This window comes from Bubalus kerabau, chromosome 2 (genome assembly GCF_029407905.1).
Source record: "Bubalus kerabau isolate K-KA32 ecotype Philippines breed swamp buffalo chromosome 2, PCC_UOA_SB_1v2, whole genome shotgun sequence".
Taxonomy (NCBI): domain Eukaryota; kingdom Metazoa; phylum Chordata; class Mammalia; order Artiodactyla; family Bovidae; genus Bubalus; species Bubalus kerabau.
In genome coordinates this window covers 165,593,933-165,613,378 of record NC_073625.1, presented here as the reverse complement: position 1 = coordinate 165,613,378, position 19,446 = coordinate 165,593,933, and the positions used below count along the sequence as shown (strand labels likewise).

General features: G+C 38.8%; 1 protein-coding gene and 1 long non-coding RNA gene across 3 annotated transcripts in view; one reads left to right on the top strand and one right to left on the bottom strand.

Moving 5' to 3' along the window:
- Positions 1 to 19,446, bottom strand: part of LOC129644059 (uncharacterized) — a 202,455-nt gene that overhangs the window by 76,315 nt on the left and 106,694 nt on the right. Inside the window, exons 7-9 of one of the 2 annotated variants that reach the window (XR_008710717.1) lie at positions 13,665 to 13,809; positions 12,959 to 13,155; positions 2,097 to 2,392 (exon numbers count right to left, since the gene is read on the bottom strand). The exons of the other annotated variant lie outside the window; for it this stretch is intronic. This is a non-coding gene — a long non-coding RNA (uncharacterized LOC129644059). Of the gene's footprint in view, positions 1 to 2,096; positions 2,393 to 12,958; positions 13,156 to 13,664; positions 13,810 to 19,446 lie in introns of those variants that run through there. 2 annotated transcript variants of the gene reach the window in all.
- CPB1 (carboxypeptidase B1) overlaps positions 1 to 19,446 on the top strand; it is a 36,286-nt gene that overhangs the window by 3,359 nt on the left and 13,481 nt on the right. Inside the window, exons 3-9 of the mRNA XM_055569398.1 lie at positions 6,535 to 6,659; positions 13,094 to 13,193; positions 13,282 to 13,383; positions 14,231 to 14,332; positions 16,985 to 17,095; positions 17,182 to 17,272; positions 18,445 to 18,647. Of these exons, the coding sequence (XP_055425373.1) occupies positions 6,535 to 6,659; positions 13,094 to 13,193; positions 13,282 to 13,383; positions 14,231 to 14,332; positions 16,985 to 17,095; positions 17,182 to 17,272; positions 18,445 to 18,647 (834 nt within the window). The remainder of the gene's footprint in view (positions 1 to 6,534; positions 6,660 to 13,093; positions 13,194 to 13,281; positions 13,384 to 14,230; positions 14,333 to 16,984; positions 17,096 to 17,181; positions 17,273 to 18,444; positions 18,648 to 19,446) is intronic.

The window sequence follows — 19,446 nt, the reverse complement described above, 5'->3', positions numbered from 1 at the left end:
CTTCGTCTCTTCAGCTGCAAACATTATGCTTTAGCTCCAAGAGACAGCATGTTTCTTCTTTATTCGTTCTATTTTCAATATGATTGAAAAAAAGGTTTTACTCTTCTTAGTAATCTTGCAAGTATAGCATATTCTGGACTGTAGCCTTCCTGATAAAATCATTACAAGGGCATCTAGTCTTTGTATTCATCCTTGGCCATGTGTCCTTCCTCCCAGCTTTTGAACATGTCCTTTTAAAAGTTGAATGTATTGAAGAGACCTGTGACCACACTGGATTTTAGTAGCCTCCCTCTTTTTATATTTAATTGTTTAATAAAGGTTTTATTTTACCTCCTTGTTTCTTTATTAGAGGCATTCACCACAAAACCTATCCCCTTCTCTCTATACTTTTTCCTGAATTCTGTTTTTCTAGCTTCAGGTACACAACCAAAGTAACATTGTTACAGTCTTCTAATGTTCCATCACTCCTATTATACTTGTAAGTTCCTCCCCACTGTCTGGAACTAGACCTAGAGTAGAAGTTATCGCCTCTTCCAACAACAAAGGAAAATTTCATCAAGATAAATGAAGAATTAATCCTATGCTGAATTTACAGTCAAACACAATGTGAAGAAACAACTATGTGTAAATATGTGAAGAATAGAAATTCTCCAACATAATTATTAATTTGTTTGCATGTCCTTCTTATTCCCAAAAGAATTTAGGGTGAATACACTACTTTATTTTGCTTTTGCACTGGTTTTGTATCACATTTTAGGATGGACTCTTTGGTTATTAGCCAGATGGATGGTTTAGTTGACATTCTCACAGTACTATCACTTAAAGTTATTCCTTTATCTTCCAACAAATATTCTTTATGGTTCTTTGTTACTCAGATACACGGATTTATAAATTTATAACCTCAATCTGTGTATCTGTGTGTGTGTATGTGCTCAGTTGCTCAGCCATGTCTGACTGTGGCCCCACAGACTGCAGCCCATCAGACTACTCTGCCCACGGAATTTTTCAGGCAAGAATACTGGAATGGGTTACCATTTCCCACTCCAGGGGATCTTCCCAACCCAGGGATTGAACCTGTGTCTTTTGTGTCTCCTGCATTGGCAGGTGGATTCTTTACCACTAGTGGCAACTCCTTAGCTTACAATTCAATTCCCCACAGTTCAGATCATATATTTTGCTCTACTTCCATATTATAAACATAGATCTCACTCACAAAGTGTTGGTAATTATTGAAATGCTTTATTTGTGCTAATGCTTTATTATTTGTAACCATACTTAATGCATTATAAACATCTTTGGGGCTATATAATCTTCCTGATTTTTGGCTCAGTGTCTCTTAAGAAGCACTGGTTACTAAGCTCAGGTCTCTTTGTGCTGATATTTTAAGTTTATTATTTATAACCATGCTGCTAAGCTAAGTCACTTCAGTCGTGTCCGACTCTGTGTGACCCCATAGATGGCAGCCCACCAGGCTCCCCTATCCCTGGGATTCTCCAGGCAAGAACACTGGAGTGGGTTGCCATTTCCTTCTCCAATGCATGAAAGTGAAAAAAAGTCGCTCAGTCATGTCTGACTCTTCGCGACCCCATGGACTGCAGCCTACCAGGCTCCTCCATCCATGGGATTTTCCAGGCAAGAGTACTGGAGTGGGGTGCCATTGCCTTCTCCATTTGTAACCATACTTAATGCATTATAAACATCTTTGGGGCTATAATCTTCCTGATTTTTGGCTCAGTGTCTCTTAAGAAGCACTGATTACTAAGCCCAGGTTAGTAAGTCTCCATCATATTTATAGGACTCCATAGTGTTGGATGTCAGTATGTTTGCTGACCAATTTTCTCCTTACCAAACTGAAGGTTTTAAGGGACCTCAGGTTAGGTCAGCAAGTACTTTGTCAAACATGTTTATGAGATTTCTCTATCCCATTTGTAATACACATATATTTTTTTATATGTGTGTGTATGTATCAGTTCAGTTCAGTTCAGTCACTCAGTTGTGTCCGACTCTTTGCGACCCCATGAATTGCAGCACGCCAGGCCTCCGTGTCCATCACCAACTCCCAGAGTTCACTCAAACTCACATCCATCAAGTTGGTGATGCCATCCAGCCATCACATCCTCTGTCGTCCCCTTCTCCTCCTGCTCCCAATCCCTCTCAGCATCAGAGTCTTTTCCAATCAGTCAACTCTTCTCATGAGGTGGCCAAAGTACTGGAGTTTCAGCTTTAGCATCATTCCTTCCAAAGAACACCCAGGACCGATGTCCTTTAGGATGGACTGGTTGGATCTCCTTGCAGTCCAAGGGACTCTCAAGAGTCTTCTCCAACACCACAGTTCTAAAGCATCAATTCTTCGGTGCTCAGCTTTCTTCACAGTCCAACTGTCACATCCATGCTATATATATACAGACACCAATATTTGGCAGAGCCAAGACAGATGGACAAGAGGTTAAAAGATTAGGCAAGGCAACTTTCAATTTAATATCAAAAAGAAAACTATCTATAAGGCAATTAGGCTGTTCTGAAGCAGTACTAGACATATTCAAGATTGTATTAGAACCATCACCAAGAATGTTGTGCTACTCTAGGTTGAAAGCTAACATCTTAATATAGGTTCTTCCAGACCAGATCCTTAAACAAAGATTCAATGGCAGATTTCACTTGGAAAGTATAGGGAGCCTGGGTAGAGAAGTGAGGAGTGATGCAGAGAAGGGAGGGCAGCCAACAGAAGGGACACTACAAAGTCAGCTAGCATAGAGGATGACTAGAGCTTCATCCTACAGAGAAACTCTAGGAAAGGGTGCAAACCACACACTTCAAAATTATCCCACCTGAGAAGTGAGAGAATTGGAATGTTTAGACACTTACTTTCTAGGGTCATTGATTAAGCAATTCTCTGGAAAGTGCTTCTTTGGCAGCTCCTGCCTGCTGTGAGCTGTTAGGCCTTTTCCAGTTCTGGGAGAGCTTTCAAGCACAGATATGTAGATCTTGGCAGTGAACAGTCTCCTGAGCAACACTAAAAGGTCCCAGGGTTGTGCGAGTAGGGCACTGTCTAATTGCCTACATGTGCTTGGACAACTTTATGTTCTTTACCAATTCTAAACCTCTGTGTCTGTAACCAAGAAACACCTCCCTCTTCCATCCCACCATGGAATGACAGATATTTATGAAGAACACACATTCACAGTTAACTTTTTGGTATCATTTATTTTTTTTATTTCGGCTGTATTGGGTCTTCATTGCTGCATGGGCTTTCTCTAGCTGCGTTTAGTCGGGGCTACTCTCTAGTTGCAGTGCACGAGTTTCTTATTGCAGTGGCTTCTCTTGCTGACAAGCACAGGCTCTAGGGCACATGCGCTTCAGTAATTGTGGCTCATGAGCTCAGTAGTTGAGGTTCCTGGGTTCCAGAGCACAGGCTCAGTAGTTGTGGTGCATGAGCTTAGTTGCCCTGGGGCATGGGGGACCTTTGAGGATCAGGGATCGAACCCCCTGTTTCCTGAATTGGCAGGAGGATTCTCATTCTCCAGAGAAGCCCCAGAGTTAACTTCTAAAAACTTCTCCTATAATGTGCTTGTCTTCATGGCCCTTCTTTCTACAGTCCTGGCTAACTAGAATTCATCACCAGCTCTTGCTTTCTCTATCTTTATCATGATAAGCTTTTATCCTTCCTTCACTATCTTTTAACCTCTCATCTTTATCTTCTCATCACATTCTGTAGCCAATCCTTATCAAATTATCAATACTCTCTCCTTTCAGCAACTTAATGACAACCACACTCACTCTCTTTCTTCCGAAATCCCTCTGTGTAATCCTAATGTCCCAACTCCCACTGTGCTGACATTCCCTATGACCCTGACTCATGATTTAGCATCCTCTAGACATCTGCAGTAGCTGGAAAACTACCAGGACAGGAGATAGGCAACTGGGTTCTCCACAGGCATATCTAAAATTGAGTCATCTTAATATCTTACATCATCAGTTTCTATTTAACAACCTCTAAGTCTGCCCAAACTCCCAAGTTCCAAAGCAACAATCCTAAATATCACCACCTGCCACATCTCTAGCCTGAGATTAGCTCATAAATATCTGAACAGGTACTGGAGAGACAAAGAGCAGAGAATGATCCAATGTCAGGGTCACCTTAGGCTTCTAGGCCTTTATTCAGCTCAAGGAAAGAACAGAAAATCAGAGACCTGTTAGAGGCAGGATGTCCTTGGTTAATATTTTCCCAAGGTAAAAAGGAGATTGGAAACCACACATCCACAAAGAAAAACATCAGAATTATCAAATATGTCATCCTATCTTTGTGCATAATTGCCTCTAAAATCTCCCCATGTTTGATTTGCTCATGAGTGTGTTCCTAGTCTCAGGTGCAGAGCCTAGCACATAGTTGTTTTTATTGTTGTTTTTCAGTCACTCAGTCATGTCTGACTCTTTGCGACCCCATGGACAGCAGCACATCAGACTTTCCTGTCCTTCACTACTTCCCAGAGTTTGCCCAAACTCATGTCCACTGGGTCAGTGATACCATCCAACCATCTCATTCTCTCTCATCCCCTTCTCCTCCTGCTTTCGATCTTTTCCAGCATCAGAGTCTTTTCCAATGATTCAGTTCTTTGCATCAGGTGGCCAAAATGTTGGAGCTTCAGCTTCACCATCAGTCCTTCCAACGAATATTCAGGACTGATTTCCTTTAGGATAGATAGGTTGGATCTCCTCGCAGTCCAAGGGAGTCTCAAGAGTCTTCTCCAACACCACAGTTCAAAAGATTCAATTCTTTAGTGCTCAGCCTTCTTTATACTGTTCATGGGGTTCTCAAGGCAAGAATACTGAAGTGGTTTGCCATTCCCTTCTCCAGTCAGATTTTTGGGAGAAATATCAATAACCTCAGATATGCAGATGACACCACACTTATGGCAGAAAATGAAGAACTAAAGAGTCTCTTGATGAAAGTGAAAGAGGAGAGTGAAAAAGTTGGCTTAAAGCTCAACATTCAGAAACCTAAGATCATGGCATCTAGTCCCATCACTTCATGGCAAATAGATATGGAAACAGTGGCTGACTTTATTTTAGGGGGCTCTAAAATCACTGCAGATGGTGATTGCAGCCATGAAATTAAAAGACGCTTACTCCTTGGAAGGAAAGTTATGACCAACCTAGAAAGCATATTAAAAAGAAGAAACATTACTTGCCAACAAAAGTTCGTTTAGTCAAGGAAAGGCTATGGTTTTTCCACTAGTCATGTAAGGATGTGAGAGTTAGACTATAAAGAAAGCTGAGAGCCAAAGAATTGATTCTTTTGAACTGTGGTGTTGGAGAAGACTCTTGAGAGTCCCTTGGACTGCAAGGAGATCCAACCTGTCCATCCTAAAGGAAATTAGTCCTAAATATTCATTGGAAGGACTGATGTTGAAGCTGAAACTCCAATACTTTGGCCACCTGATGTGAAGAGCTGAATCCTTGGAAAACACCCTGATGCTGGGAAAGATTGAAGGTGGGAGAAGAAGGGGACAACAGAGGATGAGATGGTTGGATGGCATCACCGACTCAATGGACATGCGTTTGAGTAAATTCCGGGAGTTGGTGATGGACGGGGAGGCCTGGCATGCTGCAGTCTATGGGGTCTTCTATTGAGTCAGACATTGACTAAGCCACCAAACTGAACTGAACTGAACTTTATAGTCCAACTCTCATATCCATATATGACTACTGGAAAAACCATAGCTTTGACTATACGGACCTTTGTGTAATGTCTCTGCTTTTTATTATGCTGTCTAGGTTGGTCATAGCTTTTCTTCCAAGGAGCAAGCAACTTTTAATTTCATGGCTGCAGTCACCATCCACAGTGCTTTTGGAGCCCAATAAAATAAAATCTGTCACATAGTAGGTCCTCAGTGATTGTTGACAAATAATTGAACAAATGAAAATGTCAGCACACTATTGGATTCTTGAGACTATCTTGTTTCTGTCCATGGTGCCAAGATGACCACTGTGGAAAGTTACAATTTTCCTCCCTGATGGATCCTCCATAGGTCAGGGATGCTCTGGTTCCCACATTAATGTGATCTGTATGGCACTGAGTTCCAAGAGAAACTCATAAAATGAATTCACTGAAAAGTAAAAGGGAAAGCTTCATTTCTATTAAATTTTGGGCTCCAGGCAATTCAGCATCATTCATTTATCACATATATCCATTACCACAAACACTGCTATCACCAATAAGCAACTGTTCTAGAAAATCAATAAAGAGAAAAGAGCAGTTATAGAATATTGCAATCAACTACCATTATGGGAGATAATCATACCCTCTTCATGCTTGTTGACAATTAATGCTATGTATGTATGTGTGTGTAAACACTTTTATTGACATCCAACTACTTGGTCCCAACTTTTGTCCACTCAAATAAAGGTGATGTTTATAAGAGATTTCATGGATAATTTGATTCATAATAATCCACTGGGGTAGTGTGCTCACTAGTGATGATTCACCCATTGAATTATTGGTGTCCAATATAATATGTCTTATTCCTTATTCAGATGGATTTCTGGAAACCAGATTCGGTCACACAAGTCACACCTCACAGTACAGTGGACTTCCGTGTTAAAGCAGAAGATACTGTTGCTGTGGAAGACTTTCTGGGGCAGAATGGACTACGATATGAGTAAGCTTATGTTTTATGGTTATGAAAACTCTCTGTCATGTATTCTCTCACCCCAGGAAGATAACAATAAGACCAAGACAATGGCCTCCTCAGGGCCCCACACAAAGGTCACAGCAGAGCTGGCCCTGAATTTCAAGTCTTATGACATTAGGCCTGAGAGACTTCGTGTTGAGTTATTGCTCTAATAAAAACAGGCTTGGCTCTAGAATCCCAAATTTTTAGCCAGATATTTGACCTGATCCTAGTTTTCAATGTTCTCCTAAGTGAAGGCAGTTGTCCATCTGTTGAGCCAACAAATAGATAGTGAGCGCCAATCTATCATATAATAAAGGCTGGGGAAAAAGATAGGACTCACCCCCTTTAATAGATGTCAAGAAGAGTGAAGAGCTAGAGATGCAGGGGAATAAATAAAGCTGAAGGATCACAGGGGGCCACACTAGGAAAGGAGCCTTCAGCTGATAATTAAAAGACTGATGCAAAACTAATACAATTATGTAAAGTTTAAAAATAAAATAAAAAAATAAAATAAAATAAAATTAGCATTTAAGGCAAAAAAAATAAAAATAAAATAAAAGTGTATTAAACTTAAGGGAAAATTTCCCCATCCAAAAAAAAAAAAATGACTAAGGCCTTTTATTAAAGAATTATTAAATTAAAAAAAAAAAAAAAGACTGATGAGTTAGCCAGACAAGACAAGGAAAAAAATGACACTCTAGGCAGAGAACAGACTTGATGCTTAGACTTAGAACTTCCCTCCATCTTCATTTGAGGGAAGGTGGAAATAACTAAACTAAATGACTAAAGTAGAAAAATTCAACTTTAGTCTTTAGTCTAAAGCAGAGTTTTTCCTCCAAAGAGTGGGTCAGCAAGGAGCAAAGAGACAGTCTCCAGCTCCAGCTCTGAACCACCAAATATTTACCCAACAATCCCCAACCACAAGCACAAGTCTCCATTACATTTTGCGAAACTGACCTACATAATTTTAACAAAAATTTTCTATTTTTTTTACATCTTAAAAATATATACTAGTATTTATGCCAGTAAAGATATCAAAATTATCACCTGTAAAATTTTCACCTCCATCAGGAGAAGTGGTGAAGCATAATGTAACAAGTAAATGCTTTGGGAAAAAAATACACAAGACTTAAATCCTGCGTCTGCAACTTCCTGGCTGTGTGACATTGGATAATTTGCTTAACCTTTCTGAGCTTCAGTTTCTTTGTCTTTATAAAGAAAGGATACTTAGAATTGTATTTCATGAAGTGAAGATAAATATAATACCACTTTCAAAGGGCTGTTGTGAAGATGAAACTAAACAATATATAAATAAATTTTAACTGACATTGTTATTGCTGTGAATGCTGTTATTTTACTATTTGTACTACTGTATAAAAAGGGACATATACATTTTTTAAAGGTCAATAAAAACTGTTTTGTTTAACCCTATTATCATACTTCACACAGCTTAGCTATCTGCTTCGGCCTGAGGGAAGTGTCAAAATATGACCGTAAAAATTGACTATCTTTTTAAAAGGAAGATATAACACAGTATGTTTTGAAATGTGATTGAGATTCATGTCTGTGATATTTTGCTCTTTTCATTACACTAGGAAGGACTTCTAAAATTCTAGCCTTTAGGAGCCTTCAATAATATTCAAAAAGACGACAGTTTCTTTAAAAGCCTTCAAGAAAAACAAAAGGAAGATCAGCGACCATAAGCTAACCCTAGTGGCTTGAATTGATGTCCTTATTCTACTCAGATCACAAAGTGGTAGAACAGCTTCTAATCATGTATCAGTCTCTTTTTAGCGGGTAGAAAATTCATGCACTTTTAGACCAGGTAAACTTTTGGGGAACTGTGTATGAATGCTGTCTCATGTAGAACACAGGATGTTCCCTGAGGACTAAGATCTTGTTAATTTTTGCTTAGCACATTAGTGGCTTATAATTTTCTAAATATTAACTAATAATAAGTCCCTAGAAATCCTGTAGAAGCACACCAGCATTATCTTTGCCAGGGCTGCAAGCAGTCCCTGGGCATCCCATTATTACCTTATATGGTAGCTAATGTGTATTTAGATGGTTTCCTGCCAGCAAGAATTTGCAGTTTTTCCATATAACGGGCTTCCCTGGTGGCTCAAACAGTAAAGAATCTGCCTGCAGTGTAGGAGACCCAGGTTCAATCCCTGGGTCGAGAAGATCCTCTGTAAAAGGGAATGGCAACCCACTCCAGCATTCTAGCCTGGAGAATCCCATGGACAGAGGAGCCTGGCCGGCTACAGTCCATGGGGTCACGAAGAGTCAGGCACAATTGAGCGACTAACACTTTCACTTTCTATGTAACAGGAACCATTTACTGCACACGTTTCACCAAAACAGCTTTTCAGATTTTTCAGTGATTCTAGCTCTCTTCACCAAGACTTGCATCAGTTGGTAGTTTTAATCAGATTCTGAATTACCATGGGAAAAAAATTCAAAATGTGTGCACCAAGAAAAATAACTATATTTTTAAATGCTTATGTTGTACCCTAGGTACACAAAGACTAAGAATTGGATGGTGTAAATCTCACACTTACGGTTCTGAACGTTGATAGAAACTTGTGGTGGGTTTGTATCCTACCCAATCCAGGAAGAGACTGATTGTTACTCTCTATCTGTAACATTTTTCTGCATATTGCAGATCTAAATAGTAAAGTGTCCTTGGATAACAATGTGTACACAGTAATGTTCTTCACTGGCAATGGGTGTGTATTCTGGGAAGTGACCAAATACTCCATTTTCAGGAATCTAAAAGGAGGAGAAAACTGTCATTTCTCTCCTTCTCAGACATTGTGTTTCTTGCTTTGCTGGGAGTCTGTTATCTAATTTGCATGCATACTAAAAAAAAAAAAAAAAGGAAGTTGCATAGCGCTACAAAAGAAACATACAAAAGTATAAAATAGTGTACATGCCTCTGTACTTTGGAGCTGTAATGCAGTCCCTGTTACATTAAGAGGCATTGTTTTAATCTCCTGGAATATAAGCTCATTATTTAGTAATAATATTTTGTAATATAGCTAAAGTAGTGCTTTATCCTAAATCTAATAAAATCAAATAATCATAGGGCTGGAAGGGCTAATTTAAGGTCAATCCCCTACCTTCAGGCAAAATTCAGCACCACATTTCAACCTCATTCTGAAAGTCTTTTGTAAGTTACTAGAGGACACTTTTACTCTTGGGTGTCATCTTAAATCTAATTGGTTTTATTATGCTTCTTTGTTTTGATTATTGATGAAAATGTTTAATATTTAACGTAATAATAACTCTAACAGAATGTCTCCTTTTAGTACCAAACAAAACACCAACCTCCTAGTAGTCACTTATTCTCCCAAATAATTTGAATCTGAAGATTGGATGAAAAAGTAAAGATATTGCAACATGCTGTGGAAACCCTACTTCCTACTCCATTTAGAGCTGGTTCGTGGTAGGTCAGAAATCACCATGGTTATGGTCTTAGATACAAACATCTATTGAATGTCCTGAGGCTGGGAGCAATTAATTTATGATTTCTTTTCTCTGGGCACCCATTAAGAAGCCATGTGACCTAGACGATTATTTTACTTGTTCACTGAAAATGGAAAATCTTGATAAAGGGAAAGCGGATGTCATTGACCATTTCCTCTTGTATTTTTAGTTTTGCCATTCTGTTAGAGAAGCTTATACTTACCAGGCAGGATTTGTTCTTTCAAATTGAAGATCTTGGAATATAGCTGTTTTCTTAAAGGTTTCTGCCTACTGATTTTTAGTTTTCAAGGTTTTTGTTTTGCTTGCTTTGGCTTTGCTTGTTTTTAGTTTTTAGTTACATTTGAAAATCATTTTCCTAAACCATCTCTATTCTAGACGCTTGCTTCTCTGGAGTTTATGAAGATGGTGAAGTGAAAAAGTGAAAGTGTTAGTCGCTCAGTCATGTCTGACTCTTTGTGACCCCATGGACTGTAACTTGCTAGGCTCCTCTGTCCATGGAATTCTCCTGGCAAGAATACTGGAATGGGTAGCCATTCCCTTCTCCAGGGATCTTCCCAACCCAGGGATCAAACCTGGGTATCCTGCATTGCAGGCAGATTCTTTATGGTATGAATCACCAGGGAAGCCCATAACTGGCAACTTTACTATAGTTTAACTTTTTTCCATAAACCTTGAAAAAATCTATATAAATGACAAAGACCTATGAATTTGAGTCAGGTTATTGCATTTTAGAACTGAAAAGGACACTGAATACCAAGTAACCAAATACCCCATTATAAAAATTATGAAAGTAAGGCCCAGAGATTAAATGACTTTGCTGAAACCAATCTGCATATGAGGTAAAACCATGACCCTGATCTTTTGATTTCTAACTCTAGATTCTTTCTAATTCTACCCTATTTCCTAACAATCCAACTGGGTGTTATAATTAACTTAACTAATTATAACACTTATTAAAATCATTGTTCCTAACCATAACAGGCAGAATGACTCCCCCCTACCCCATGAAAAAGACTACATTCCAATCTCTAGAACATCTGAATGTGTTACGTTAATGGCAAAGAAAAGTTAAGAATGTAGATGAAATTAAGGTTGCTATGGAATTAAGGCTGCTAAGCAGCTGAACTTAAAATAGGTAGATTATTCTAAATAAATAGGATTCCCAGCTGGCATTGTAGTAAAGAATTCACCTGCCAATGCAGGAGACACAGATTCGATCCCTGGGTGGGGAGGATCCCTTAGAACAGGAAGTGGCAACCTACTCCAGTCAGTATTCTTGGCTGGAAAATCCCATAGACAGAGGAGCCTGGTAGGCTACAGTCCTGGCAGCCTACAGACTCCTGGTAGGCTAGGAGTCGCAAGAGTCAGGCAAGACTGGGCAACCAAGCACAGCACACAGAGCAGCATTCTAGATGAGCCCAAAGTAATCACAGGGTCCTTACAAAAGGAAGAGAGAGGCAGAAGAGGAGGTCAGAGTGATGAAACATGAGAAGGACTTGAGCTGCTGTTTCTGGCTTTGAAGATGGAGCAGGGCAAACAGCCAAGGAACGTGGGCAGCTTCTAGAAGCTATAAAGGGCAAGGAATCAGATTCTCCCCTGGAGCTTCCAGAAAGGAGCACATCCCTGTGGACACATTGATTTTTACCCCAGTGAGACCTGTGCTGGACTTCTAAACCATAAAATAATACATTCATGTTGTTTTAAGCCACTTAGTTTGTGCTAACTAACAGCGGCCGTAGAAATGAATACACTAACAAAGTACCGATGGTTGTGCTTACTGGGAAATTTTCTTTCCACAGAATAAATTTTAAACTCTTCTCCTTTTCCATTTTATTTTTTTAATACTACTTAAGAGAGTTAAGACCTTATGACGGTGTTTCCTTCTTGCTAGGAAATCCATACCATTGAGTGCTGATTTACTGCATTTTTCCATAAACAGATGCAAGTTCACACCCAGGTTAACCAAATGAAGGAGAGACCAGGAGGGAGGTTCAGAGAATGTCCCTGACATACTTCATCAGAATGCCCTTGGGGCAGTCAGAGGAGAAGACTTTTGATGTGCGGCTACAATTCTCCCTGTGTCAGATAAAAACATTTCAAGGCTTGACTGTGGATAATAGAAGTTTCTGCAAGCTAGCTACTGCCCATAATGTTTACATTGTTATGACCAAGGATATTAATGCTCATAAAATTGTGTCCCTTCGAAATACACTTTCCACTCAGAAGCTACAAAGTCAAAGTCACACATACCCACACCTTCACCCCTGCCTCATAATACACACTTCCACCCGAATAATCATTTTTAGGAAATAGCAGGCCTCAAAACTTCTGTCAGCAATTTTCATATTACCTTGCTACAGGACCACTCTTAGATTACTTTAAACATGCCAAAAGAAAGACAAGCGGAAGCTAGTACTTTAAACTCACTGTTCTTTTGTCTAATGAATCTTTATAAGCTTATTAATATTTCTGAATTTTCACCCATTGAGGTGTTTTTCTCAAAACCTAAAAAAAGGCCTCAGGTGACTGGATGTCCCAATTTTCCTGGGAATGAATAGGTTACTGGGACATGGGACTTTCAGTGCTAAAACAAGGGAAGTCTTGAGCAAGAAAGACCATAGGTAGGCTTGAGGGCATGCTTTTGTGTGGCAGCCCAAGGCCCTGACCCAGAGTGCCCCAGATACCAAGGAAATCATTTTTCAAATTTAAGGTTCAAGGACAGCCAAACAAGTTTGGGCCAAAGAAGAGCCTGCCTTACTCATACTCTCTGGTACCCTTCTCAATGATTTACTCACTTTCTGAGACAAGGAGCTGAAGTTGAAGAGCATAATCAGAGGACACATCTAACGAGCAGAGACTCTGGGTTGTTGCATATGTTCACTGGGAAACATGCTTATGTTCACAGGAGCGCTTCCTCTGGTTTATTACAGGGTATTGATAAGCAACCTGAGATCCATGCTGGAGGCTCAGTTTGATAGCAGAGTCCGCACTACTGGACACAGTTACGAGAAGTACAACAATTGGGAAACGGTATGAAGTTTACGTGATTTAGACAGACATTGCCTTGAGAACTGAACTGAGAATGTCACATTAATCCATCAATGGTTCCATTTGGTAGATAGAGGCATGGACTGAACAAGTCGCCAGTGAAAATCCAGACCTCATCTCTCGCAGTGCCATCGGAACTACATTTTTAGGAAACACTATATACCTCCTCAAGGTAATCCTTTTTAACCATAACCTTGCCATGTCTGAGTACTTTAAATCAATGAATTCTAACACAGTAACATCTGTTTCACAGACATGTTCATCTCAAGCATTGTTATAATTCTTTCTCTGCCTAAATCCCTCAGGGAATCAAACAGAGTACCCAGATTCTTTTATCATGTGTGAATTTTTAAATCATTATTTTGATTTATCCAAAAGGAAAAAATGCAATAAAATAGGAGAAGTCCTATAAATTTAACCACATTCCTGTAAGCAATGTAAATGATCATCTACCTTGATGAAATTCTCCTCTCCCAGATGTTATTTGCAAATCCATTTGCTAAAGAGGTTCATAAACTTCATGTCTATCAGACAACATTACACAGCATATCAACAATTTGTTACTGTCGTCCTCTAATGCCATTTTTATCATGCAATTCTAATGAAGAAAATAAAAAGACAAGGAATAAGTGGGAGAAAAGAAAAAAAACTTACAATATTAGCAACAATCATGATTACTTCTAATTACTTATCCAGTTGTCTTGGTCATGTCACCTAATAATAGCAATAGAAAATAACCTCCATGTGAGTACAATTAAACAGAGTAATCAAGCATCTTCTTAAAATATAAGCTTGTCAAGCTTAATAAAAATAACAAACAGCCATGTAAGCCTCCAGCTCAAACACTGTGTCTCTAGGCAAGAACACACTGTGCAAGTATTATGTTTTAATTTAATCATGGAATATATATCTTGTTGCTGTCAAGTGTTACCAGTGGAGTCCAAAGCCCAGACCGGTAGTGAATGTTAACCTCTGAATGTGATGAATCAGGGTCTTCCTTTTCCTTTTGTTTGCAATAGGTTGGCAAACCTGGATCAAATAAGCCTGCCATTTTCATGGACTGCGGTTTCCATGCCAGAGAGTGGATTTCCCCTGCCTTTTGCCAGTGGTTTGTCAGAGAGGTCAGTATGTAGGATGGTTACTGACAGAGTAAAGTAGAAAGTATTTTTTTTGTTTCAATCAATCCCTTATAAATTAGCTATAATAAGAGAATAGCAGCACAGAAAAAAAATCATAGGTCCAAGTTCCAAGCTATAAAGGTCACCTAGAAAACTTGATAAGGCAAATTTTAAAACAGTTAGCAAATTCTATTTATTTGAATTTCACTCATCTTAATTTTCTCACCCACCTTTGGGAAAAAGGCTAACAGGTAGTAAGTACAGTAAATAGGTCATTGAAAAGTGTGATTGTGGGTAATCCACTAACTTGACCATTACCTCCTAGATAATAATCAATGTATACTTCAGAATAAAAGAAAATAACACATAGAAGCCCCTACTGTAAATGATACTGTTTTTCACTCCTCTATAAAGGTCAAGGTAAGATATATGTGAAAATCCTTTTAAATATCCATAAGCCCATAAATGATATAAAAAGATAATGCAGTCAGGAAAGAAAAGGAAGGAACAATTCTTTCTTATAGAAGAATTACAACTAATGGATGTACAAATGAGCAAAACAGAAAGCCATTATTAGAGCACCATAATAATAAATATGTTATGAAAACCTATAGATGGAAACAAAAATTATGGGGTAAAAGTTTAAAGAGAAATAGGTTATTTGCAGCATCAAAGCATCTCCCCAAAAAATGTATTATACTATATTACACAAGCAAAATTTACAGTAGAGAAACCTAGCAGTGACTACCTTAACCAAGCGATCAGGTTAACAACACTAGTAACATCACCAGTGCAAGATATAATCAATATCATGTAACCCCTGATAGTATGTACTAAGAAGATAAACCATCTTTTTTGTATTCTTTCCCAAAATGCACAACCTCCTTTTAATCATTAAAAAATAAATAAATAAACTCAAATTGAGGGACCTTCTATAAAATACCCAGACCAGTACTCATTAACAATGTCAAAGTCATAATGAAAAGTCAAAGGAATTGTCACAGATAAGAAGAGACTAAGGAGATATGACAACCAAATACAATGTGGGAGCCTAGATTGGATCCTACAATAGAAAAAGGACATTTGTGAAAAAAAAATAGTGAAATCCGAATTAAAGTCTATAGTTTATAGTACTGTACCATTATTAATTGCTTCACTTTGATCATTGTACCATGGTTATGTAAGATGGCAACATTTGGGGAACCTGGGTGAAGGGTATATGAGAACTCCCTGTACTTGCAACTCTTCCATAAGTTTCTAAAATTATCTCAAAAGTAAAATTACATTTAAAATATTGAAGTACTTTAAAAATATAAGAATATTTTTATATACAATATACTTTCTTTTGTGTAAAGCATTTTCTGTGTCTATTCATTAGGTTCTTGGTTTCTAGACATGTTCTGTGTCCGATTGGCACCATTTAATTTCAGTGAGTTATTGCACCATCTACAAGACTTCCCAGGTGGCACTAGTGGCAAAGAATCTGGAGATGCAAGAGACATGGGTTCAACCCCTGGGTCGGGAAGATCCCCCAGAGGAGGGCATGGCAACCCACCCCAGTATTCTTGCCTGAAGAATCTCATGGACAGAGGAGCCTGGCAGACTACTGTCCATAGGGTTGCAAAGAGTCAGACACAACTGAAGCAATTTAGCATGCACACTCACCATCTGCTCTCTAGGAGAAAGAACTTTCATCATTACTTTGGTTACCTCCAATCATAGACCACCAACAAAACTTACTTTATACCTCCTCCAACCTAAAAAGCACATGCTTTATCATTATTTTAATAAACATACATGTGTAGAGCCACAAAGAGTATTTAAAAACCATTACTACATAGAAGCCTTAAATGTTTTAAAATCTATTCAAGCAAGCCTAGGGAAGAGCTGAAGGTAAATTTGGTATGATCCTGGGGCTGAGGAAGTGTGACTAAGAGAATATAATAAATCAATATAAGCTCCTTCATTCATACGTAAATATCCACATCACTTAGCAGGAAGAGCCAGACCCTTAACAGAGCTCCTTTCTCAAGAAAGGGGAGTAAAAAAAAGACTTCCATCATCATGCAATTTGGAGACTTAGTGAGAACCTCTCCAAAACCCATCAGAGTGATCTCTCTTCACAGTGGGAGGAGGCCTTTTCGTTCTTCTTCCATGTCAGACGCTTCCTCTAGTGAAACCGTCTACAAGAAGTCTCATCAAAATTAAACAAATTTTTAGATGATAGTATAAGGAACATGCAAAGCCATCACAGACATTCCTTACTTACTAGGAATAGGCCTTACTCTCATATCCTACTAACTTTGAAAAAAAGTTATTGCAATTACTATTCCAAAGGAAATAAGGATTTATGTTCTTTAAAAGTTTTTAATTTTATTACAATTTTGTCCATCTTTAAAAAGTTAAAATAAAAATAATATCTAAATGAGTTATGTGTGGATAAAACCGAGTACTTAGAAGCAGAGAATCAGAAACTATTTTTAACAAAACTATTAGTAATACTTTGCTATTTGCTTTTTATCAATATTAATAATCTCTACCTCAAAAAGGGTAACCACTTTTGTTATCCGAGTCAACATTTGTCCGGTCTATGTAAATTTCAGTGCATAATGCATACCATTTTCCATAAAATTCTGCTTTGTAATTTGTACACAGGCTGTTCGGACCTATGGACGTGAGATCCACATTACAGAATTTCTCGACAAGCTAGACTTTTATGTCTTGCCTGTGGTCAATATTGACGGCTACATCTACACCTGGACCACGGTATAAGAACCAATACTAAGAGGGGCTGATAAAATTAAAATTAGCCGTTCTGTTATACTTGTCCTAACCACACACTGCACTTTCAGAACCGAATGTGGAGGAAGACCCGCTCCACCAGGGCTGGATCTACTTGCACTGGCACAGACCTCAACAGAAATTTTGATGCTGGTTGGTGTAGTAAGTATCAGGCTGGCCATTTCACTTGCATCGTGAAAAGCATAGGAAGTAAAATAACAGGAAAACACAACTGTGTCAAAAACAAGAAAAACTATAAAATGTTATACTTTCAATTTCCAGGTTTCTAAAAGCACAGACAATAACCAGTTTATATATTCAGTCAATAAAGATGCATTGCCTATTCTATGGTGTTCCCAGCTGTGCTAGATGCTGGAAGCATAAGACTGAACAAACCAGACATAATCCTACTATTTGTGGGATGTACAACCTAGAGGAAATCATCATTAAATAATTATTTAAACAAAAATATGATAGAATTATAATTTTGTGATTCAATTCTCAGTAAACGATTACAGTAACACAGAAACTTCTCATAGGTATTTGTCCCCTACTTATTAGTTTTCTTATACTATACTGATCTCATTGTTTAGTACTACACAGGGACATTAGCTGAAGCTCCAGTACTTTGGCCACCCCATGCGAAGAGCTGACTCATTGGAAAAGACTCTGATGCTGGGAGGGATTGGGGGCAGGAGGAGAAAGAGACAACAGAGGATGAGATGGCTCGATGGTATCACCGACTTGATGGACATGAGTTTGAGTGAACTCTGGGAGTTGGTGATGGACAGGGAGGCCTGGCGTGCTGCAATTCATGGGGTCGCAAAGAGTCAGACACGACTGAGCGACTGAACTGAACTGAACTGAGGGACATTAGGGTTTCCCAGGTGGCACCAGTGGCAAACAGTCTGCCTATCAATGCAGGAGACGCAAGAGATGTGGGTTTGATCCCTGAGTGGAAGGTCCCAAGGAGGAAAAGCTAGCAACACACTCCAGTATTCTTCCCTGGGAAATTCCATGGATAGAGGAGCCTGGCGGGCTACAGTCCATGGGGTTCCAACCAGACAAGACTGAGCATACACACACATGCACACAGGGACATATTGGTGATTCTGCATGCAACTTTTTACCCTGTTAGCTTAAAAGCACCATAATCTTGTGACTAAAAGTATATATACTTTATAATGTATACATATATGGGATGATTATAAAAACACTTGTGAAAACAAGTTATTTTTTTAACTCTCTAACACTGTAGTTTGAAATTTTGAAACACACCCTGTAGGTACATCAGTGGATGACCACTTGCCATTAACAGCATCATGTTTTTCCAGGTATTGGAGCCTCTAACAACCCCTGTTCTGAAACTTACTGTGGATCTGCTGCAGAGTCTGAAAAAGAGACCAAGGCTGTGGCTGATTTCATCCGCAACCACCTCTCTTCCATCAAAGCGTATCTGACAATCCACTCTTACTCTCAGATGATGCTCTATCCTTACTCCTATGATTACAAACTCCCCAAGAACAATGTTGAGTTGGTAAGTCATCATGGTGGTAGATACAGTATTTTGCTATTGAGTTGTTTTTTTTTTTTAATTCTATTCCTGGGGGAAAAAAATTATACAATTTCTGGAAGGTCCATGGTTGAACTTTGGTAACAGAAGCAAAACAAATTTACAAGGAATCTGAAATTGGCTAGATATACTGGCTAGAAGAAATATGATTTTCATGCAGAGAATGATCCCCAACATATGGTTCATTCACTAATCTTCCAAACTTCCTCCTGCTTCACCACAACGCTGACATATATGATGATTTCAGATGCATGTGGGGTAATCAACAAAGTTCCTTCACTTCATACATAATCTTCATCAGAAAGTTAATGTTATCAAGCTGCCTTGAACTGGATTTGACATACATAGACAGAGTATGGCAGATGTTAATAGGAATTAGGCACATTTGGTTGATGTTGAGCTAAATGATAAGATCCTAAAATGCCTATTTCACGGTTGGATTAGGTGAGAAACAGATATAAATCAATCAGTGAACAAACGATGTGAATAGGTCTTTACTATGCTGCAGTCCATGGGGTTGCTAAGAGTCATATACGACTGAGCGACCTCACTTTCACTTTTCACTTTCCTGCACTGGAGAAGGAAATGGCAACCCACTCCAGTGTTCTTGCCTGGAGAATCCCAGGGACGGGAGAGCCTGGTGGGCTGCTGTCTATGGGGTCACACAGAGTCGGACACAACTGAAGCGACTTAGCAGCAGCAGCAGATATGAGAAAAAATTAAGTATCCCTACCTTAAGAATTAGCAATCTTGTTGGAGAGTC